Source organism: Sorex araneus, chromosome 1 (genome assembly GCF_027595985.1).
Source record: "Sorex araneus isolate mSorAra2 chromosome 1, mSorAra2.pri, whole genome shotgun sequence".
NCBI classification, from domain to species: domain Eukaryota; kingdom Metazoa; phylum Chordata; class Mammalia; order Eulipotyphla; family Soricidae; genus Sorex; species Sorex araneus.
The window spans coordinates 185,713,608-185,738,551 of NC_073302.1; the positions used below are offsets into that span (position 1 = coordinate 185,713,608).

The 24,944-nt window shown below is 39.7% G+C and overlaps 1 protein-coding gene across 1 annotated transcript in view; it reads left to right on the forward strand.

Moving 5' to 3' along the window:
• The window catches only part of SLCO4C1 (solute carrier organic anion transporter family member 4C1), a 58,105-nt gene that overhangs the window by 30,329 nt on the left and 2,832 nt on the right, over positions 1 to 24,944 (forward strand). The window contains exons 4-12 of the mRNA XM_055141959.1: positions 2,138 to 2,234; positions 5,239 to 5,360; positions 7,053 to 7,171; positions 9,519 to 9,663; positions 10,082 to 10,277; positions 14,354 to 14,507; positions 17,375 to 17,565; positions 19,625 to 19,689; positions 22,681 to 22,818. Coding sequence (XP_054997934.1) covers positions 2,138 to 2,234; positions 5,239 to 5,360; positions 7,053 to 7,171; positions 9,519 to 9,663; positions 10,082 to 10,277; positions 14,354 to 14,507; positions 17,375 to 17,565; positions 19,625 to 19,689; positions 22,681 to 22,818 — 1,227 coding nt within the window. The remainder of the gene's footprint in view (positions 1 to 2,137; positions 2,235 to 5,238; positions 5,361 to 7,052; positions 7,172 to 9,518; positions 9,664 to 10,081; positions 10,278 to 14,353; positions 14,508 to 17,374; positions 17,566 to 19,624; positions 19,690 to 22,680; positions 22,819 to 24,944) is intronic.

The following is a 24,944-nucleotide window of genomic DNA, read 5'->3' on the forward strand; positions in this document are numbered from 1 at the left end:
GGAATGCTGGGTTCTTCCGGATGTTTCGTTCGGGTGCCAGGGCAGCTAAAGTGTATCCTCTGCTCTCTTCCTTGTCCCCTTTGCATTCACGAGACAGTTTAATAGGACTTTATTTTCTTCCTCTATGAACTTTCCAGGTCTGTGTTCTTTTGTTGTTCCTCCACAAACTATACAGTGGATTCAGATTTGACTTTCGGTGTGTGTGGAGCGACACCCCAACGTGCCCAGCTCTGTGCTCAGGGCTTACCCTTAGTATTTTGCTCAGGGATTACTCCTGGCAGTACTTAGACTCAACGACCAACCATATGAGGTACCTGGGTCAAGCCCAGGTAGGGCACCTCACCCTACCGTCTCTCTGGCTGCAAGCTTACTTTTATTACCGTTATTGTTGATAAGGTGACCTGTTTGCAGTATTTATGGTTTGAGAAACAGTCAACACACACCGACAGTGTCCTGATGTTCCCTTTGCTTGGCCTCTTCATTCCCTTCTCTCTTCCCAGTGCGGGAATCTGCTTTGTCCTCCAGGCCTGAGGGGTTGGTACCTTTCTGTGCTGTGTGTTCCCTAGTATTGTCATACCTCGTTTGATGAAGCTCAGTTTTTTGACGCTTTTCGATCCCTTTCACTTTATTTTGCATCCTCCCAATGTTTATGTACTTAGTTCTGTATAATTGAATCTCCTAATTAATTCTCTGAAATAATAGCTTTAAAGGCACTTATTCTATCCATGTCTGCTTTTTTTCTTTGCTCTTCTTTACATCGATGAGCCTTACAGAAGGGTATTAGTGTCCTTATAGATAACAGTGGGCTAAACCTGAGTAGAGGTTTTTGCTTTTAAAGGGAAAGACTTATGAAAGCTAATTTCAGATCATTGGCATTCCGCATTCTTTTCTAAATTTTTTTAGTATTTTTAGTTATTTATTTATTCATTTAGTTAGTTATTTATTGCTTTTTGTGTCACACCCAGCAATGCACAGGGGTTACTCCTGGCTCTGCACTCAGGAATCCTGGCAGTGCTCAGGGGACCATATGGGATGCTGGGAATCGAACCCGGATTGGCCGCATGCAAAGCAAATGCCCTACCCACTGTGTTATTGCTCCAGCCCCGACATTCAGCATTCTTAAACAGACTCATCTATCCAGAACTTTCTCTGAGCATGAGTAGTTTATGTATGTTCACATAATTATATACTTGAGTATTTCTACTAAGGTTCTTGAGCAAAATTGATATGCATCTGTACTATAAATTAAGAGAGTGACATGTAAATAAAAGATTTTTTACATTCTTATGTCATCTTGCTTGATCTTTGGAGACTTGGTCTAGTACCCAGGACTTGGGGCTGGAGGGAGAGGACAGGGTGATTGTCTTGTGTGTGATGGACCCAGGTTTGATCCCCAGCACCCCACATAATTCCCGAGCCCTGCCAGGAATGACCCTTGAGCACAGAGCCAGCGGTGAGCCGTAAGCACAGCTGATGGGGCCCCAAAACAAAGCAACAGCAACGAAAACTTTGTAATGGCATGTTTAACCCTGGAGGAGATACATTCTTATTCTTCGCATAGGGAAATCAGCAGTTAATACAAGACTCCAGAAGGTGTGTCCGATGCATGCATACTTTTTTGCAGACATTTGAACTTATTATGTTAAAAAATTTTTAAATAACAGAGGGAAATAAGCTGACTTGCTTCAAATAAAAGTGAAAGCATCACTCAGAATGGGGGAGTGGCACATATTTAAAAAGCAGGTTGACCAGACCATGTCTTGACTGCTGTTAGGCCAAAGACAGAATGCGTCAGACATGTGTACAGTGTGTAAAAGCTTCCTATTTCACTAGCTTCCCATAGGAATCACAAACAACCCTTATCATCATCAGTAGGTATAATAGTAGGTACAACCCCCTGCTCTCAGGTAACAACATTCAATCAATTTCTCCTTGTTGGGTTTATTGAAATTTACATTAAGTTTTATAGTTTAAGCTCCATTGAAGTGATACTATTCAAATTGTATTTAAAATGAGAATTTTTATGCAATTCTAATCGCTCTGATTTTTGTACAATAAAATATTTTTTCTTGAATGTTATGAGGTACTCAAAGCAGTGTTGCACTGATTACTATTCTTAGTGTCTTTGTTCTTCTAGGAATTGGCTATTCTATGTCCATCTTGGGCCCTGCTATCGGCTATGTGTTGGGAGGGCAGCTGCTGACTGTGTACATCGACTTCGGCATGGGGCAGAGGTAAGGCCAGACGTATTTTTATTTCATTGAATTTAATTTAAGTTTGAGCACATAGAACATTTTCACAGTATTTTCTCTGTATATGAGTATCTTAAAAGCAAGCTCCCAGAAGCGTGAGGCCTCTTCACGGCCTCACGATATCCTATAACCTACTTCTCCCTCTGGGAGAAACTGGCAAGCTACTGGGAGTTTCCTGCCCACATGGGAAAGCCTCGCAAGCTTCCCATGGTATATTCATACGCCAAAGCCAGTAACAAGCTGGGTCTCATTCCCCTGACCCTGAAAGAGCCTCCAGTGCAGCATCATTGGGAAGGCTGAGTGGAGAGAGGCTTCTAAAATCTCAGGGAATGAAGACGTTATTGAGACCGCTCGAGAAATTCGATGATCAGCGGGATTTCTTGACTCGAACTTGTGATGAGTATCTCATATATGTGTATATGAGTATCTCATGTGCGTAACAAATCTCACACATGAATGTACTGGCAGAGGAACCCAGATGTGTGGGACCTGGGGCTGAGACCTCAAAGCCTGCTCGGATCAGGACTGGACCTCTTCTGCCCCAATTTCCCATTTTCCAGTAGCTAGGCGGTCACACCCAGGGACTGCCCCTGGCACCCTGTAATCCCACCAACGGCCAACACTCAGAGACTTAAAAGCAAGCTCCCAGAAGTGACATCTTACAGCCTACTTCTTCCTCTGGGAGAACCTGGCAAGCTACCGAGAGTTTCCTGCCCACATGGGAGAGCCTCGAAAACTCCTCATGGTGTGTTCATATGCCAAAACCAGTAACAAGCTGGGTCTCATTCCCCTAACACTGAAAGAGCCTCCACTGCAGTGTCATTGGGAAGGATGAGTAGAGAGGCTTCTAAAATCTCAGGGCTAGGATGAATGGAGATGTTACTGAGACCACTCGAGAAATTCGAGGATCAGTGGGATGATGATGATGATAATGAGGATGATGATGATGATGACGAGTATCTCAGAAATGAAACTGAATAATACAAAGCCAAATTATTATATAGCACTGTAGCACTGTCGTCCCTTTATTCATCGATTTGCTCGATTAGGCACCAGTAATGTCTCCATTGTGAGACTTGTTACTATTTTTGGCATATCGAATATGCCACGGGTAGCTTGCCAGGCTCTGCCATGTGGGCGGGATACTCTTGGTAGCTTTCCGGGCTCTCCGAGATGAGTGCAGAAATTGAACCCAGGTCGTTTGCGTGCAAGGCAAACGCCCTACCCACTGTGCTATTACTCCAGTCCAGATTATTAATATTTTCCAAGTTTTGGACCATGTGCAGCAGTGCTTAGCGACTACTCTGGGTGTGGTGCTGGGGTTGCTCCTGGTGGTGCTTGGGGGGAACTTGCTGTGCTGGGGACCAAACCCAGGGGTCTAGCCTTGTCTCAAACCCTGCGCACAGTTATAGGGATGGTTCGTTCATTGTATCCCCTCCTGAATGAATGCCAGACCTCTCTTAGCTTAATGCATTTATTCCTACGTGAGCACGTTTATTAGTCACTTAGTGAGATTTTTCACAATACACAGCTTTGAGCTTAGGCTTCGTTAAAAAAGTTTATTTGAATTTTGTTGTTCCTATTAGATGTCGCCAGAGGTAGATTGCCTGAAGAACCCTGGGTCTGACTCTCAGGCTAAGTTCTGTGGCAGCTCTGGTAATGCTGTGGAGATCCAGCTCTGATGATGGCAGAAAATAGCTGATACTGATTTCACATTATGTTTACACAGCGCATGCTTTTGAGTTATATTTCATAAGGCAGCTTCCTCAGTTCTCTTTATAATCCGATAATGTAGTTTTTATACACCTCTGGTAAGCAGACAAGGCTTGAATCAAAGCTCTTATTCTAATCAAAATTTTGATGTAGCTACTAGAATACTTCCTTATTTCACTGGGATAATAGGAACCACACCATCTGTAGCATGACTGAGCAATGAATAAGAGAGCATCGTCATGGGGATGTGATCTGTTCTTTGAGCTGTTAGTTGTAGGTTAATCTTTTAGAGATTATATAAAAGGCGTGCAGTGAAAAATCACTGAAGCAGAGAGCTGGGTTTTCAAGACAGGACATTTTTCTGTCAGTGGAGAATGACTTAAGTGGTGATGTGTTCTCAGGAACAGCTTATTGATAGAAAAATGTGAGAAGTAGGAGGCCCAAAAGAGTACAGCAGATAAGGTGCTTGCCTTGAGCCACGCTCGACAAGGTTCAATCCCTAGCACCCCATTTGGGGCCTCAAATTCCACCAGGAGTGATCTCAGAGCCCAGAACAGGAGTAAGCCTGAAACTGCTGGTTTACAAAAAAGGTTTGAGAGAGAGAGAGAGAGAGAGAGAGAGAGAGAGAGAGAGAGAGAGAGAGAGAGAGAGAGAGAGAGAGAGAGAGAGAGAGAGAGAGAGAGAGAGAGCACCATCATAAAATTATTATAAAACTGTTAATAAATCACTTTGAAAGAATTTTGTATTTAAATGAATTTCCTGATTTGAGCACTGTGGATCAGTTTTTAGCACAAATTTGTGATTTGCTGTGAGGCCTGTTTAACTTAAAACTTAACATAGCAGAGAAAAAGGCTCATCTGAGTGAGAGCAATCAAAATCCTATGTACACTTTGAGGTATAAAGACTTAAAATTTCATTTCAGGGGCTGGAGCAATAGCACAGTGGGTAGGGCGTTTGCCTTGCACACGGCCGACCCGGGTTCGATTCCCAGCGTCCCATATGGTCCCCTGAGCACCGCCAGGAGTAATTCCTGAGTGCAGAGCCAGGAGTAACCCCTGTGCATTGCCAGGTGTGACCCAAAAAGAAAAAAAAAATTCATTTCATTTGCCACATTGAAATACTTTGTAAGCCACTTTTTTAGAGCTTTCATTCATCCTTGCCATCATCACTGCGACGCGGTTGGAATCTGGGTGCTGGGGTTAAAAGCATGTGTTTGCACGCAAGTTCTCATTCGCGGCAGAGGGTTGATTCTTGCCTGTTGGTCTGTCAGCAGCATTGATATCACCGAGGATGACCCGAGATGGCTGGGAGCATGGTGGATCGGATTTCTTCTGGTGTGGCTTTTTGCATGGTCTTTGATAATACCGTTTTCTTGCTTTCCAAAGCATTTACCAGGTAAATATATTTTCTTTAAAACCAGAAAGTTCTATTTCAGACTTGCCACGTATTGATTTTTTATGCAGATAACAAGAGCCATGGAAAATTTGTTTGATACAATCCCAATTGCCGAGAGATACACTTTTGAATCCGTCTGTATTTTTGTTGTGTAGTAGCTATAATGTTCTTGATTGTTATTAAGTTAGCGATCAGTACAACTGTACGATTCGAGCGGGCACCAGTAACGTCTCTCATTGAGAGACTTTTGTTACTGTTTTTGGCATTTGCAATACGCACGGGTAGCTTGCCAGGCTCTGCCATGCGGGCTCCATACTCTAGGTAGCTTGCCGGGCTCTCCGAGAGGGGCGGAGGAATCAAACACGGGTCGGCTGCGTGAAAGGCGAACGCCCAACCGCTGTGCTATTGCTCCAGTCCACAACTGTGCAATACTAAACATATTTCTTATGTGTTGTGTGGAATCCTCACTTATGCACTTGAAAAATATTGTGTATTTTAAACTATTTTTTGACACCAGCTTTGAAGTCTATAAGTATGTTTTAAGTCAGTGATACTCAATTTTGCTTGTGTTTTTTTTCCAATGATTTTTGGGCCGCCCTCCTGATGATGCTCGGTTACTCCTGGCTCCACGCTCAGGAGTTATTCCTGGTGGTGCCCTGGCCCCTGACACTCCTTTTAGTTGAGGAAATAACAAGGACTGTTCTTTCAGTTGTCACCAAAGTCATGCTATATAGCTCAACTTTTACCATCTTTAATACTAATCTATTCAAAAGCTCAGATTGATAGAAAAGAATTTCCATTTCCATGTGGGATATAGCACAGCAGGTAGGGCGTTTGCCTTGCATGTGGCCGACCCGGGTTCGATTACTCTTCCCTCTCGGAGAGCCCGGCACGCTACCAAGAGTATCCTGCTCACACAGCAGAGCCTGGCAAGCTCCCTGTGGCGTATTCGATATGCCAAACACAGTAACAAGTCTCACAATGGAGACGTTACTGGTGCCCGCTCGAGCAAATCAATGGGAGGACAGTGCTACAGTGCTACAGTGCTCTTCTATTATTTAAAACTGACCTGTGGAAGTATTTTCTTAGATTGAAGATCTTTAGCTGTTTTTGTTAAAAACAAGAATAGGTGTAATTAGCTTTTTGATAGGGGCAAAAGCAGTGTGGACAGAGTGAAAGTAGGTGAGATCACATTTCTTTCTAATCTGAGTGGTCCAGCTCACAATTCCACATATTATTCACTTTTTTCAGAGTTAGTCATAGCTCCACTATAAAAATCCATAAAGGTATAGTGTGATAGAAAATATATTTTCAACTGCAAAGCCAGTCTGAATTAAAGAGAGTAAAGAGTGGAGAAAATGCCTGAAAACTACTTGATTGGTACAAAAAAAAATGAAAAAGAAAATATTTTAACAGAGGAGAAATTTGAGATTTTAAAAATGAGAATAAATACTTGGTGTAAAATTATCTCATTTTAATTGTGAGACTGGTTGGTTCTTTTGTAGCTAAATAGTAATAATACCAGTTTTTTTTCCGAGCATATTACAGATGCAGAATTTATATTGACAAAGAGAGTACGCTTTTTCTATTAAGGAGTTTATATGTCTGGGGAAGTGTGTGTCATTAAAAGTAAGAGCATCTTGGAAGTTGAAGATTGAAGTGACAGAATGAACACATTGACTGTTTCTTTAGGAACTGCACAAATTCAAGAAGGAAAAATTTCCCAGACCCATCAGAGTAAGAGTACTTCTGAACAGACATCAGATGAAAATTTTGGAAAAAGCTTTAAAGATTTTCCAGCTGCTCTAAAGGTACATGAGCGTATGTGCAAACATGCGCACACGCGCACACACACACACACACACACACACACACACACACACACACTGATGTATATATACATGCATGAATTAAATATGTACTTACATAAATCAAGTACATGATATACTATTGTTTGCTTATTTACTAGAGTTCCAGTTTTTATGAGCAGTTCAGATTTAATTTTATTGTGCTTTAAGTAACTGAAAAGTAATGCTTAGAAGAGCATGAATGATCTTATTGTCACTGTCAGACATTAAGTGATTTCTTATTAATGCTGTTGTCCATATTGCACATAGTTACTCTTTTTTTTTTTTTTTTTTTTTTTGCTTTTTGGGTCACACCCAGTGATGCTCAGGGGTTACTCCTGGTTCTGCACTCAGGAATTACTCCTGGCAGTGCTTGGGGGACCATATGGGATGCCGGGGATCGAACCCGGGTCGGCCGCGTGCAAGGCAAACGCCCTACCCGCTGTGCTATCGCTCCGGCCCCATAGTTACTCTTATACAATGAACTGATCAGCTGTCAGTGAATTGTAAAAATATAATTGAGAATACTAAACCAAGATTTTCCCCTTGTTTTAGAGGTGGTAGTTGATACCGAGTTTGAAATTGAGATGGAGAAATACCAGTACATGAACTGTACTATTGTATTCAGAAAATAAAATTTTCTATTTTAGTATCATAGAAGTTTAATATGTAATATATGTAAGGAGGTTACAATTTTATCTTTGTAAGATTTGAAATTATTTACTTATTTTTCTCTTCAAATGAAGGCCCTAAAATGACTCCATCTTTGAATTCTGCTTCCTCTCACCCATGTAGGTGATTACTGGGTTTAACTGAGTCTCCATAATTTTTAATTCTGACTACAACAATTCTACATTTCCTCTGAGTTTATTTTGTGTGCATATTTATTTTCTAAATTCTCAATATTACTATCACGAATGATTAGTTACCAATCTTTTTTTAAAATAAGTCATGGCATGAAAACCCAAGTATTCTTGAATGCCTGAATGATACACTAGAAGAATACTTTGGGGTCAAGCTTTAATCCCAAGAGTATGTCAATTTCGTTTTGTTCATTTTAGAAAACATGTTGCAGTTGAGAAAAGTTTTGTTAATGTTATTCTGTTTATCTTTCATTTCAGGAAACTTAAACTAGATTATGCTTAAGGATGTATTTTTATAACTGCCTAATTGTGTTAGAACTCCATTATCTTTTTCATTCAAAAGATAATTTTTGTTATATTATTGCATGTCTTTACTCAGGTGCTTTTACTTACTTTCTACTATTCTTGTTAGATCCCTGGCTCTGACTTCTGAATCTCATTTCCTTGGGGGATTTTGTATTTTGGGGGGCCATAACCAGTGGTGCTCAGATCCTGGCTCTGTGTGCAGTGATCACTCCTGGTGGTGCTTGGGGACCATGCGTGGTGCCAGGACCCGGCCGGTGTCTGTCGCGTGAAAGGCAAGCGCCCTACCCCCTGCATTACTCCCCGGCCCTACCTTGCCTGTTTGTCACTTGTGTGTGGGGGTGGAACTACTCAGATGTCACCGAAGTCTTGCTATAGTGTTTTTATCTCTCTCCATCTTTTAGTATATGGTAATATGTTAAAAAATATGAATGGAAATGTGTTCACCTTTTTTCTCTCTGACAATTTTGTTTCTGTATTATTATTGTATATGACACATTTATACATGTGCATGGGAGGATATTGCTCAGAATTAAGAAATATTTTGGTTTGCATTTAATATTACAGAGCAATAATTTTATTGTTACTTTATGGCTAAATATATTGAAATAATTAAATTTTATTCTCCCCTTGATGAATTACTAAATTTTGAGAAGCTCAGGAATATAGATTCTATTTGAAATTCCTAAATCTATATCTGCCTAAGGTCCTTACCTTCTGATTCCCTTACTCTTGAAACAATACTACAAATTTGACCCCTTTTTCTGTGCTCTTGGTCCAGTTCCTCAATTATTGGACATAGCAGTTGAGAACAATAAAAATATTTGATTAGGCTTAAGTGTGTTATATCAATCTTTATAAGATAACAAAGCACATTTCCAAGTGATTTTTTTCCTTTTGTTCCTTAACTATATAAAGTACATAGTTACCTTGTTAATAAATAAATTGTCAGTTTTTTAGGTGCACTACACTTTCTCAAATTGACATAGTTGTTGATCATTCATATTTATACTTTTGTGTTAGAGAAAATGCTAAATATCTTTTGTTTATTAAAAATGTACCATTTCATCACGCTAGCCCCTGAATGCTGCATTTTGCAGTGAAACCATAGACATTCATTTGGTGAACTGTATTTTTTTCTCTAGAATTTGATGAGGAATACTGTCTTTATGTGTTTAGTTCTATCAACTTCTTCAGAAGCCTTAGTTACTACTGGATTTGCTACATTTTTACCTAAATTTATAGAAAACCAGTTTGGATTGTCATCCAGCTTTGCTGCTACCCTCGGAGGTAAACTATTTTCTTAGTTCTCTTAATCTAGTAGTTTCAATTTACACATTAAATGTTTACTAGAGTAGTATTTAAATTTTTAATCAAGCTTATTTACTTCTGGTTATATAGAACTGTTTATATATAATTTTGTGTGCCCATTTATTGAGACTTAAACTTTCTACTAATTTGATTAAAAGAATGGCTTTGTTTACGTGCACTTTGTTGTATAAATGGTAGAATCAGACATATAGCTAGAGAAAACATGTTTTAATCCTCATCTTGAAGATTGTATTACTGTTAATATTATTTTTACTTATTCATGTTTCTAAAACAAATGTGTGTTTTCATATGTTAAATCCTATTGGTGTTGTACTTGATGTTTCCTGCAGAATATATTGGTATATTTTCTCACTGTGCCTTCCTTCCTTTTCCTTAGGGGCTATTTTAATTCCTGGCGCTGCTCTTGGCCAGGTTTTAGGTGGTGTCCTTGTTTCAAAATTCAGAATGACATGTAGAAGCACAATGAAGTTTGCTTTGATTACATCAATCATTGCTTTCGGACTGAGCTCTGTATTTTTATATGCCAACTGTGAGAATGAGCCATTTGCTGGTGTTACTGAATCATATAACGGGTAAATATATCTTAATGCTTTTTGGATTTTGATGTGGGGTAGTAAGCTATTGTGTATTTGCCAAGTATATTCTTCTTAAATCAAACATTATGAGTTTGGCTATTTTTTTTTTTAATTTGATGGTTATGTAAGGGGGATCTTATTTGGGGAGGTTAATAATTGGTATATTAGTGACATTTGTGTTTTATATTAGAGAGTATTTAAAGAGCAACTACTGTGTACTGGGTAGTAACACTCTGTAATGCACAGTTAATACCACAGGATATGGGATTGAGAGTCCAAGGAGAAATTAACATTATACATCCCTATTGATTTACATTTTGAAAGTGGAGATGAGTGCCTGGCATGAAATTGCTATTGCATGGGTTGAAAATTGGCTTGGAGTAATTAAAGTAAAACTCATTCTAATTATTAATGGAATAAAAGTAATGACTATGACTGTGTATACCTGTGACTGGTTTAACCCTTTTATCTTAATGTGAGGAGTGGAGGGGGGCCCCCAAGCAGTACTCAAGGTGTTCTGAGACCACCTTGGTCCCATCCCTGATTAACCAGGATGGAAGGCTCTGGCTGCTTAGATCTAGCAGGGCTGGGAACCTCCAGGGTCACCCAGCAGTGTGACACATTCTGGCAGCACACTAGCCCTTTGAGCAATCTCCCCAGCACCCATTTTCGCTTGCTTTTCTTTGAAACCCTAAACCATGAGTAGAAGAGCAGGCCGATGGTATTGTACTGCTGTGTATTTTGTATTGAATAGCCTACAGGTGTACTTTAATGGTTTTGTGCTTGATTTCATTGTTGTTTTACATGTACTTAAGCCTGTAACAAAAGCCATGCCCTGAAACCTAGGAGGAGGATTGGTTTCAATATGGTTAGGTACAATATGGGGAATATGGCATTGCATATAATATGGCATTTTGTATAACTTATCACTTAAATGAAATCAAACGTGATTAGCTAGGAAAAGTTTGCCAATACGCGTTATGATTTGTTGCTTATCTATCATTCTTTTGCCTTCCTGCCTGCCTCCCTCCCTCTCTCCCTCCCTTGCCTCCGTCTCTCCCTCCCTCCCTTCCTTTCCTCTCCCCTTCCCTTCCCTTCCTTCCCCTTTCCTGTAGAATTCGTCAGTGAACTTATCTGGTCTAGTGCCTTCGTTTTCAGGGAGCCTTGATTCCTGTTTCTATTTCTAGACTAGTGGTTGTTCTATTTAGACTCTCTATTTCTTCCCAGTTCAGTCCTGGAAAGATTTACGCTTCTAAAAGTGTGTTCATTGTTTTCTAGGTTGCTTGCATATAGATAATTATAGCTGTCTTTTACAATTCTTTATATTTCTGCCATATCAATTGTACCATCACCTTTTCCATTCCTCAATCTTTTTGTCAGGATCGTCTCTTCTTTCTTCATGAACCTAATGAGGGCTTACTGATTTTAGGCATCCTCTTCAAGAAACCTTTCTTGGTTTTGTGGTCACTTACATACCTTCTTCGTGGTCTCTACTTGATTCTGCTGTTATTTCCTTTCTTCTGCTGTCTTTTTTTACCCCTCTTTTCTAGTTCCATAATGTGTGTTTTGAATGTTTATTTGAGGCTTTTCTTATTGGTGTAGACTTGTATTGAGGTAACATCCCTCTTAATAGTACTCTCCTTACATCCCATGGAATCTGATAGGTCTTTTTGTTCCTATTCCTCAGATCATTCTTTTTTTTTCTTTTTTTGCTTTTTGGGTCACACCTGGCGATGCACAGGGATTACCCCTAGCTATATACTCAGGAATTACTCCTGGCGGTGCTTAGGGGACCATATGGGATGCTGGGAATCGAACCTGGGTTGGCCACATACCCTACCCACTGTGCTATTGCTCCAGCCCCCTTCAGATCATTCTTAATTTTCTTTTGATTTTCTTCCTGTTCCAAGAGTTAAATTCAGAAGCATGTTGTTTAGTCTCCACATGTTTGGCTTTATATTCCTGTTGTATTTTTGTTGTTGATTTAGAGTCTTGTGCTTTTGTAAATAGAAAAAATGTTGGTATAAAATGATTTTTCTCTTCGAATGTTAAGACTTCTTTTATATCTCAACATGATCTTTAAAAATGTTCCATTTACAGTTGCGAAGAATGTATATTTCTGTTGGTGTATATATTTCAGTATATATTAAATTCTTATCAATTACTTAATTTAATGCAGTTATTTCCATCTTAATTTTTTGATGCATTGCCATAAATAGCATGTTGGGATCCCCTATAATTATTATAATTAAATATAATGTAATCTTTGTAGATTGCATATAATATAATATTGGTAGATAAATATAATCTTGGTGTATAAATATTTTGTTATAATCTTTAATATATTCTTGGTAGACGGATTTAAGATTATATACATATCCTAATCTATAAATATAAGATTATATAAATCTTGATATAATCTTCAATATAATATTGTTATGTACATATACAGTTATACAAATATAATCTTGGTATATAAATATAATCTTGTTAGAGTGAATAATTGAATGTATATAATGATTTCCCTCTTAATTCTTTCTGTCTGGGTGCATTGCTGTCAGCGGTATGTTGAGATCCCCTATAATTATTGAGTTGCTGTCAGAGTGCTCCTTGAGCTCTGATTATAGTCTGTTTTTATATTTGAGTGCTCCCGTATTTGTGCATAAATATTGTAAAAATCATTTCTTGTTAGATATGAATCCTTGGTTATAAGATATTACCCACATTTTTCCATTACTATTTTTTTAGTTAAAAGTGTATTTTTTTTCAGATATTACAAGATTTTACCAGCTATTCTGCATTAGTGACTTAGAACTTAATTCCTACCTTTACCTTATATTTATCTTTCTGTCTGATGTGAAACCCTTATTAGAATATCGTGACTGTTAGAACTATCTCCCTACATAATCTGTATTATTGACCTGAAGGGTTTTTTGAATAGAGGGTTAAAATGGAATTCAAATGAATTTTATCAGTAATCCTAGTTTATTGATAGCTATGAAAAAATTGTTCTACCCAACTGTGCTTTTGTGTGAGATGCAAAGATTCCGTGCAGTACTCCTGAAACTATACTGACAAGCCCTTCTCTCCCCACTTGCTGATGGGCTAATATTTGAGCCTCACGGGCAGTAGCTGCCCCTTCAGACTCACTGACCTAAACTTTGACTTGTTTGAAGTGTCCTTCCTCCTTGTTTCCTAGATAAAACACTTATCCAACATTTTATCTACATGAATTTACTTTTTACTCTGACACTGAAATCTCTGGGACTGTGATTTCTGAACTTCATAGTCCGTCCCCAGAGTGGGCCATGTACTTGCTCAGTCTGTTGGTCAAAGGGTTGCAAGCAGGAGTCACTGCACTAGCGTTTTGGCTGAGGGTCACCCCCTCTTACTACATTCTTCCTGGTAAGTGGCCCCCAGCATGGGGCAGCCCTGGGCTTGGCTCTCTCTGCATCCTCCCCGCCCCCTTCACTCCTCTTCCTTCCAGGTTCTCAGGGCTGACCCCTGGTCTGTGCTCAGGGGTCACGCCGAGTGGGGATCTGGATGCTGTTTTGACAGAGAAAGAAAATAGATCTAATTCTTTCCGGGCTTCTGTTTTCCTACGAATATAAATGAATGTGTCGGCCCATGGTGGTTTTATCTATCCCTCCGGGCTTAAAATGTTCCCTTTATACCAAAGAAATTTGACAAGGTCCAGTATGTCTGGGGGTTGGAAAGGACCAGGGGAATGGCAGTGGCACGAGGAGCTAGAGCAGGGGTGCAGCTGATGTCCTCTGAGCTGGAGTGAACACCTGCGCTGCCGGGGCCCTCGACGACTGACTGACAGCATGGGAGAAACTGCTCGTTGGCCAGTGCTGCTTTATATCATGCAGCTGTGGTTTACACTGCCTGTCTAGCACAAGAAAGTTAAGCTCTTGTAAACGCAGACATTCGATTTATTTTTATTTGTTTGCAATTTAAATACATGTCATGCTGACTGAGTGCTCATAAATGAGCAGCAGTGGTAGCAGGCAAGCTAGTGAATTTTTCATTAAAATGTCAAATGTGGGTAATTTCTCCTTTCTTCTGGACAGGACAGGAGAGCTGGGAACCTTGACTGCTCCATGTAACACTGACTGTAACTGCTTGAGATCGTATTATTATCCCGTCTGTGGAGCAAATAGAGTCCAGTACTTCTCTCCGTGCTTTGCAGGTTGCAAACACTCTTTTTCCCAAGGACAGTCAAAGGTAACTATGTCTGCTACCCTCTTGAACGAGCCATGTTATAGATCAGTCTCTGGGAGCGTGTCCGAGCCTGACTTCCTGCTGGCCAATCTCTCCGGGGATTGTTCACCACCATCTGTGTACATACTTTTATTATGACACCAAAATATTATTTTTATCTTTCTCAACTATTTTTGAGCTGCTCAGTGTTATAGAACTTGTCTTTTTTCTCTCCTTCACTCCCCCACAATCCCCTAGTATGGCTTTTGGTCCACACTTATTTTGCTCAGGGCTTGCTCTGGCTCTTTACTTAGGGTTCATTCCTGGTGGGGCTCACGTATTTGGTGCCAGGGATTGGACCAGGGTCATCTGCAAGGCAAGCATCTTACTTTTTTATCTCTGGCCCTCGAACTTACCCTTTTTAGTGTACAGCATATATAACAAAAGCATAATAAACATTTGTTGTCTTTATTGTCTTTATTTTCATGGACCTGTCACTGTCACTGTCATCCCGTTGCTCATTGATTTGCTCGAGCAGGCACCAGTAACATCTCTATTGTGAGAATTGTTGTTACTGTTTTTGGCATATAGAATATGCCAAGGTTAGCTTGCCAGGCTCTGCCATATGGGCGGGATATTCTCGGTAGCTTGCCGGGCTCTCCAAGAGGGACGGAGGAATCGAATCCAGGTCGGCCGCATGCAAGGCCAACGCCCTACCCACTGTGCTATTGCTCCAATCCTTCATGGACTACATTCAAATTAATTGTCAAAGACAAATTTTCTTTTCATCTTGCATCAGAACACATTACAGTTAACCTAGGCATGGTTCTTTTTAGTAATTAAATAGTTTAGGCGCATTTAGCTGCATTTTGGTATTATAGCTACAATCTAAAGTTGATCTGAGTTACATTTAAGAGCATTGGAAACAAATTCTATTCATATTACTTGCAGAAGATAATGTGTCCTCCAGCAAAGAATAAAGCATTTACTTTTATTTATTTATTTTTGGTTTTGGATAACACTTGGTTTTCTCAAGGTAGGGTTTTGGGGAACCATATGTTGTTATGGGGCTCGAACCCAGATGGTTTGAGTAAAAGGCAAGTGCTCTACGATTGTCTTTGAATTAACTTTTTAAAAGACTGCTTGAGGGTCCCAAGAGTTTGTATAGGGGTGAGAGTAATTGCCTTGCACATGGCCGGCGCCAGTTTCATCCCCCACACTGAATATGCATCCTTGATCACTGAGCACAGAACCAGGAGTATGTCCTGAGCACCGTCAGACATGGGCCAATAACCAACACCTCTCCCCTGAAAAAACCTAAAGGAAATATAGATTGTAAGAGATCATAATGAATAAATTGGGTAGGATTGTATGACAAAGTAACTTAGTCTTGAATGTTTGAATAGGGAGTGCTGAAAGGTTTCATTTTCCTTATTAGAAAGATAAGTTAAATCTGGCAGTAAAATATCTCTACATCAATATAAGTAATTCATTGAAGCTGTCTATAAAAATAGACTCTTCTGAACTAAAATGAGTATGTAGATGGATAATTGCTAACACGTAGGTATTATGTTCTTATATACACAAGTCTGTGTCTGCGCTTATGTACACATCTCCTTCATGATTTCTGTTTGTTTATGGCCACACCTGGGGGTACTCCAGGTCACTTCTGGCTCTATGACAAGTGATCACTCCTGGCATGGGTTCTGCGGATTGAGCCTGTATTGGCAGCACGCAGGGCAAATGCCCTATCCGCTCTGCTCTCTGTCTACCCGTTATACTTTTGTGTCTGATAAACAACCTAGATGTTTATCTCAACTTGACTTATGTTTAAACTTTCAGGTGAGGATAAACCAGACCGTGAAAAACAGTGCCCTCTTTTATAGTTCTTACTTTCTATTTAAAGTGGTGTTCTAAGATCATTGAAAAATATGTAGAAAAATGTCTGTAGTGAATCAGTAGACATTAAATACTGGGTGTGGCTAAATGTATGACTTTAATATTTGTAATAAAATAAGTTATGTCTTCACCATAAAATGCCCAAAAACATTTTCTTAAAACTTCATTTGCAAGTAGAGTTATTATACCTTCAAATCAACAGAAATATGACCTATTTTTGTCTGAAGTTAAGTTGAGAAAGTCAGTTGTTTGTCTCCGTTATAAGGACTTAAGTCGCCCGAGTGTGTAGCATATAATCGAATCTGTAGAGATGTTTACTGCTTTGGAAGGGAGATGAACAGGTAGCTCTTTTTCTGCATATAAAGTATGATCGAAACATGTATCGGTGGGCCGGTGATGTGGCTGAGCAGCAGAGCACGGGCCTTGTATGAGTGAGACCCTGGGTTCAAGTCCTGACATCACCAATCGGAGAAGGAAAAAATATCTGATACACCAAAAATATGCATTGCTTCAATTAGCATTAAATTATTGGTGAGGGTTTAATCCCATAGCTAAAAATATTTAGGCACAGATACAATCTGCAAAAAGAAATAGGCAGAAGACAAATATGATACCATAGCACTCTTGAAAAGGTACTGGTAACTTTGATGTGGCTAATTTGATGTGTATATTTTTTCAGCTGAATCTGTCATCACTGCCTTCTTGTGTATGTATTAAGACGAGGTTATCTGGGGCTGGAGTGATAGCATAGACGGTAGGGCGTTTGCCTTGCATACCACTGTCCCAGGTTCGATCCCCAGCATCCCATATGGTCCCCTGAGCACCACCAGGAGTAATTCCTGAGTGCAAAGCCAGGAGTAGCCCCTGTGCATCACTGAGTATGACCCAAAAAGCAAAAAAAAAAGAGACGAGGTTATTTGCCATGGTTAGAAATTACCCATTGTACAACTTCAAGATAATCACTTGTAGCTTTTTATATGTAATTTTCCTAGGTGTATAACAACTGTTCCTGTATTGAACGGAGGACAGGAGTACCTCCTACTGCAGAACCCGCAGGCTTTGAAGCTAAAGCTGGAAAGTGTGAAACTCGGTGTACATACTTGCCCATATTCCTTGGAGTTTTCTTTATTACGGTTATTTTTACCTTTATGGCTGGTACTCCTGTAACTGTTTCCATACTAAGGTATGTATTGGACTGTGAAATTCATTGCCCTTAAGGCAATATGTTAAGTAAAACAATAATGTGCCCTGACTTGGGGTTTCTGATGGCCGTTTGTTCCATAGAAACATTAGTAATTTATCTATCATTGAAAATGATCCCCAGAGACCCGACGTTCTCCAGCCTGTGCTGGAGCTGTGTTCAGCTGTGCTCAGGGATGGGAAACGCGGAACTTGGTAATTGTTCAGACTCGCTGGGGTGCTGCACTCACAGGCCTTCCTGTGCACAGGACCGAGGGGTGCGGCCTGGTGCTTGCTGTCTGCCCTGCTTCCCGCCCTCCGGCAGCTCTTTGGGAAACACTCACCTTCCTTTCCACGAGCCCCTGACCCTTCTCTCTCTTCCTATCAAATTCTAGCATTTTTTCTTCTTCAATCTTTGCTCCTTGATTTTCTTTTTTCTTTTTTTTTTTTGTTATTTTTTTTCTTTTTTTTTTTTTTTTGGTTGCTCCTTGATTTTCATTCACAACCTTTTCACATACTTTTTGTTTAACAGAATTTTTAGAGATTCTACCTAACAGTACAGGGTTGTTAAACTTGCACTGCTTGGAAGTTGGAGTGAGTCTAAGAATAGAGGAACTGCTATAACTCTCACACCTTGACAAGTTTGTTTTGTAAAACTAAATTATCTTTCCTGACTTTTCCTTTGACTGGAGAGATAGCACCGCGGGGAGGGCGTTTGCCTTGCACACGGCCGGCCAGGGTTCGATTCCTCTGTCCCTCTCGGAGAGGCCGGCAAGCTACTGAGAGTATCCCACCCTCATGACAGAGCCTGACAAGCTACCCATGGTATATTTGATATGCCAAAGACAGTAACAACAAGTCTCACAATGGAGACGTTACTGGTGCCCGCTTGAGCAAATCGATGAACAATGGGACACCAGTGCAACAGTCTTTTTCTTACTCACTTTTGAGCCAATGTCAGGCTTCATTTGTCTTTCATAGTCATTGTTTAAATTACTGTTGTTGATGGTAAAGATACAAACACATCAATACTCTGCAAGTTACAACACTATTGTAACTATCTTTTCTAAATTATCACAAATCACGAATCATGAAATCCCGTTGATCGTCGATTTCTCGAGCAGACTCAGAACGTCTCCATTTGTCCTATCCCTGAGATTTTAGAAGCCTCTCTCCACTCGGCCTTCCCAACAGTGCTGCATTGGAGGCTCTTTCAGGGTCAGGGGAATGAGATCCAGCTTGTTACTGGATTTAGCATATGAATACACCATGGGAAGCTTGCAAGGCTGTCCCATGTGGGCAGGAAACTCTCAGTAGCTTGCCAGTTTCTCCCAGAGGGAGAAGTAGTTTCTAAGATATCGCTTCTGAGAGCTTGCTTTTAAGTCTCTGGATGTTGGCCGTTGATGGGATTACACACACCTGGGTTCCCCTGCCAGTACCATCATGTGTGAGGCTTGTCCGAACGTGTGGAGAGGGTCCTCCAGCATGGCTGTTGCTAGGTTCCAGTGGTCTTCAGCCGCTGGAAGCTCTGCTCGGGGCAAGGATGGAAGCTGGAGCCCATCCCCTCCAAGGGGCCCCAGGGAAGACACCCAGGCGTGTGGCCAAGAGACACTCTGCCTTCTCAATTATAATTGATATCAAATTAAAATAAATTAAAAATAGAGAATCACTCTTGACTCGGAACTTCAGAGAAATTTACATTGCTTCAATTCTATGCTGACTCCACAGGTGCAATTTCTGTGTCAGAGTTAGTAAGCGTTGGAACTGGAACCGGTTGTCTGCACTTTTAGTTAATAGCAGTTGACAAAGATAAGTCCTGATAATGACTCTTCTTCCTCCTCGACATTTCTTAGAATTTATACACATTCAGTGTGTCAAAATTCAATTTTGGGAGTTATTATTGGTAGTATTTAGTTCATACAACTTTCTTTCAGAAAGAATAAACTTGAGTACAAACTCATATTTTATGTGTAGATATGTTAAGCTGATGTAAAAATGATATTGCTGGAAGAGTAAGTCTACTGTATTACTAGTTTTGTTTCATGTGCATTTAATGTTTCTAGGTGTGTTCATCACAGACAACGCTCGTTTGCATTGGGGATACAGTTTATGCTGCTTCGATTACTAGGTATGACATTTTTATTAGTTGGTAATTGTTCAGTATTTTTGTTAATGAAGTTGATGTATGTTTATAGGATATGTCAAAATAAGTACTTAAATACAGCAGAAAGCAACATTATTGTTGAAAACATTTCCAATATTCGAGATGCTGTATTATCTCATAAGAAAATAATGACTTTTTGCCTTCCTATGTACAAGTTTTGTTTGTTTTTTGGGCCCTACCCAGCGGTGATCAGGGCTCACTCTTGATGGGGTCTCAGGGACCACAGGGCCATAACCAGATGGGCCGCTTGCAAGGCGATGCCCACTTGGCTCTACCTGCTGCACTCCGGCCCTGCCCCTCCTCCTGGATTTTACTGCCCCCACCCCCCACTGATTTGGTTGGTAAAATAACCCTTCAAAAGATAACATAATGATTTAAAATATAGTCATTGACTCATTCTATTTGGGCCCTCCTTGGTGCTGATTGACAGCTTTTTTCCAGTGAAGCATAGCCTGCTTTTTCCTATTCATGTAAAATCTATTCCTAATCTAATTTATGATAAAATACTATTTGTAGCTGCTGTAATTCCTTTCCTTTCTGCCTTTATCTTAGTTTGGAATATAATGAGGTCAGTAATAAAAATAGAACTCACATTGTATTTTATCTAAAACATAAATTGGATGAATGAAAATGTTAAATAAGAATCGTGGTGTGGGGCAAGGGATGTGGTTCGGCAGCCAGTGCTTGCCTCACATGCCCTGGGTGTCATCCTCAGCAACACACACACACACACACGCACATGCGCGCGCACACACACACACACACCTCGAACAGAACTAGCAACATCCAAATCCTTTGGCATAAATAATTTGTTAAGGTTGGAAAAAGAATTTGTAGCAGACAATGTTATAAAGTTGAACATAGAACAAGTAAGACAAAGTCTTATCCACATAAGTTTTTGTGTGATCCAGTCAGTGTCATACATAGGATGTTCTGATAATTTTTGAAAACAGAAACTAAAGATGGGACATTAGAGTTTTCCCTAGATAAAATGTTCCAGTTTTGAGACAAGTTTTTTAAGGCACAGAGAGAGTCGGAGATTTGTCCATAGTCACTTGACTTAAGTCATGCCAAAGCGAGGCTAGTAAAACCCAGTCAAGTGTTCTGGTCTCAAACATGCTGTGGCTGATTTAAGAAAAGACAGGATGTAGATGATCCATTTGTCTAATAAATACTACTTCAAATGACGTGTGCATGTGTGTGTGTGTGTGTGTGTGTGTGTGTGTGTGTGTGTGTGTGTGAGAGAGAGAGAGAGAGAAATACTAGTACACTTTTAATGAGATTCTTAGTATGATCTACTTTCAGTGAATTGTTAGTAGAACATATGTGTGTTTCTACATTTGTACACTCATGCACACACATACAGGTCAGTGTGTGTGTGTGTGTGCTCCTTAAAGTTTACATATATGCGCATATGCATATAATAGTCATTTAGTTGCATATGATTATAACATAATTCTATAGTGGTATTTGGCAGACTTAATTTTTGCAGTCTTATATGACTTTTTAAAAAGTGACTTATTGGGGCTGGAGTGATAACACAGCGGGTAGGGCATTTGCCTTGCATGCGGTCGACCCGGATTCGAGTCCCAGCATCCCATATGGTCCCCTGAGCACGGCCAGGGGTAATTCCTGAGTGCAGAGCCAGGAGTAACCCCTGTGCATGGCCAGGTGTGACCCAAAAAGCAAAAAAAAAAAAAAAAAAAAAAAAAAGGGACTTATTTTGACTTTTTGAGATTTAACAGTTAATTTCAAATAACATTATAGTAGAAAAGCTGTGAATTAAATTAATTAAATTATATTCATCATCATCATTATTATCCCGTTGATCATTGAATTTCTTGAGCGGTCTCAGTACTGTCTCCATTTGTCCTAGCCCTGAGATTTTAGAAGCCTCTCTTTACTCGTTCTTCCCAATGGTGCAGGTGCCACATTGAAGGCTTTTTCAGGGTCAGGGGAATGAGACCCAGCATTGTTACTGGTTTTGGCATATGAATACACCACAGGGAGCTTGCCAGGCTCTGTCATGTGGGCAGAAAACTCAGTAGCTTGCCAATTTCTCCAAAGCGGAGAATTAGGTTATGAGATGTTACACTCATTTAGATCCTCTAAATGAACATCTCTTTTGTTTGTGTTTACTCTATTTGCCTCTCTGTTGTTTCTGTTATTCTTAAATCTTCATTAAAAATGGCATACCATAATTTGCTGGACTAAAATTCCGTCCCTTTAAAATCTTATCTGCTTTCTTAATTCCTCCCCATGGATTATAATGCAGCTTCTGCTTTGAATTTGCATTAACAAGGGATTTGAAATTTTATCCTTTTGCTTTTTTTCTTTTTTTGCTATTGGAGACTCAAAATATATCATGTTCTTAAATCTTGACCTTTTTGTTTTAGTTTTGCTTTGTTTTTGTAGTTCTTAGGCTCAAGTCTAGGGTCACAGATGCGTGAGGCAGATGTCCTACTGCTGAGCCACATCCCTGGCCATTAGTGCTTTGTGATGTTGGTGTTCACGTGTGTCAAGATGTAACCGTCAGGCTTTTAGTTATTAGTGACAAAACAGAGAACTATTTGTTTTCCTGTTACCTTAATTAAATTATTTTAAGGAATGTTAACCCAATATGTGCCATATCATTATTAAAATAATTTGATTAGTAATATAATTATTATCTCTTTATTCCCCTGATCCTGAAAGAGCCCACAATAACACCACCGGGCTACACTAGCACTCGACAGGGATGAATGGAGACGTTACTGGCTCCCGCTTGTGCAAACTGATGAACAACAGGATGACAGTGATACAGTGATACAGAACTTCGTTATGTCTATTGGACATGAGTTGGATTATTTGTATATGGGCAGTTTTTAATTTAAATGTTTTAGATAGACTACAACATGCATGTAAAATCTCCAGCTATCATATTTAGCAAGTGTGTTCTATGTATACTTTTCTTAGGCACAATACCTGGGCCGATCATATTTGGCCTCACGATAGACAGCACCTGTACTCTCTGGGATGTCAATGAATGTGGAGTCAAAGGAGCCTGCTGGATCTACAACAACATCAGGATGGCTCACATGCTGGTGTCCATAAGTAAGTGGGGATTTTAAACCAGTGATTTGTAGAGAAAAAAAAAAAATCTTGTCTCAGTACCTGAGCGTTTGTGAAGCTCATAGATCTGAGTTAAGTAAGTACTCTCCTTTGACTTTTAGGCATGTTTAAAAGTAAAACCATTGTATGGTTTAGAAAGGTATCCGTGGTAGTTTTTATGCTCTGTAATCTGTTTCATCGAGTCTTGGTTAAACAGTAAGTGAAATTAAGGAAGTTCGGCAAGTCATTTAGTGTGTATGAGAAGAATGACAAAACCTAACAGATTTTAATGTTTAAAAACGCACATGGGCTGGAGAGACCCTACTACAGGGTCCAGGCAGTTTATCCAGTTTGATTTCCTGATGCCATGGATGGTGCCGGAACCCCGCCAGGGCTGATCACTGAGCAGAGTCAGGACTAAGCCCCGAGTTCCACTGAGTTTGATCCACAAATTAAAAAAAAAAAAAAGTTTTCTTTTGCTTTTTGCTTTGGAGTCACAGCCAGTGGTGCTCAGGTCTTATCCTGCTCTTGGCTCAAGGATCAAGGGCAGTCCTGGTGAGGCCACGGGACCATGTGGGATGCTGAGTATCGAACCCAGATGGGCCTCATGCACGGCAAGTGTATCCACTGTGCTGCATCACCAGTCCCTCGATGTTTTTAGATTCTACAATGTTGATAGAAATATATAAAGAAATATTGATAACTCTATGATACTATTCATAATATTTTGGCTTTCTACATTTACATGTGTTTCAATCTTGTCAGAATTTACAATGACAGTAATAAAATACCCATTGAAGAAATTAAATTGGAGAATAAATACACACTGAAAAAGGCAAAGTTAATCTCTCACCACTTTTATCTACTAAAAAATCTACTAAAAATATTTTCTATGTTTATGAATTTTCATTTTGAGGGGTCCTCCCAGGCGCTGCTCAGAGGGTCTGGGTTTCCACAGGGGTTCATGGGCTACTGGACCGTGTTCGGTGCAAGGTTGCAAGGCCGCGGTGTTGGGGGCCCCAGGGGCCTCCAGGGCCACAGCTGGCAGTGCCAGCCGGGCTCCCTCGCTGCTGTTCTGGCCTCGCCTGACGCTTGTGCTTTAGACCCAGAGGATTAGTGAAGGGTTCTTTTGCCACTCTGATGAATGTGAAATACATGTTCATACATGTGTACCTTTAAAGGCACTGCAAACACTGTAACAGCTATTCCTATGTAATTGATCTTCATATAAATCTAGCAATGATGAACTCAGTTAGCATTCCTATTTTTCAGATGCACATTTTTTGGAATAAAATATTAATGATTAGCACAAGACAGTTAACTTCTGCGGGAACTTTATTGTGAGACTAGTTGATTCAGTTGGCATGTCAGTGCTTGGAATTCCGTGACCAAAACTGCTTTTTTTTTTTTTTTTTTGATAGACTTCAGGTCAAAATCAACCTATTTGAAAGTGAACTGCTCTTGCCTCTGTGTGTGTGTGTGTGTGTGTGTGTGTGTGTCTGGCCATTGAACTCATGGCCTTATTCCAGGCTATGCTTGGTCACATCCTTACTGTGATACGAATCTTAATGTTTCATATTTTTGTAACAGTTCTGTAAATTTGATTGAGTATTGAATATGATATCATCCACCAAGGCTTTCTTCTAAGAAATTCAAAGGATACTTTTGATTTCTTGGGGTTTTGTTTTCAGGACTTAACTCAGTAAGTAAGTAACAGTATTTACTTAATTAATTAAGCTGCTCACTTACCAGTGCTAGGGTACCATATGCAGCTTCAGGGATTAAAACCTGGGTCAACAGCATGCAAGCAGGTGCCTTACCTTCTGTACTATCTCTGTGTCCCCAACCATTCTTATCTTTAGAGTTATACTTTCCAAATTTTAGAGCTTATTTTTCAGACTCAAAAATGTCATAAGCTATTTTGATTTTTTCTTCTTATTGCTCACAAGCTTTTGAAAAAATCAAACTTGGTATTGTCAATAAAGTTGGAAAAGTTATATGAGATAATTTAATTGTGTACAATATTTATTTCACAAGAATGTACAATTATAGCAGTCGTACAATAATTATTGTGTATTTTTATTTAGAAAAGTAACAGCTTATTGAACTATATACAGATAATTTATTAA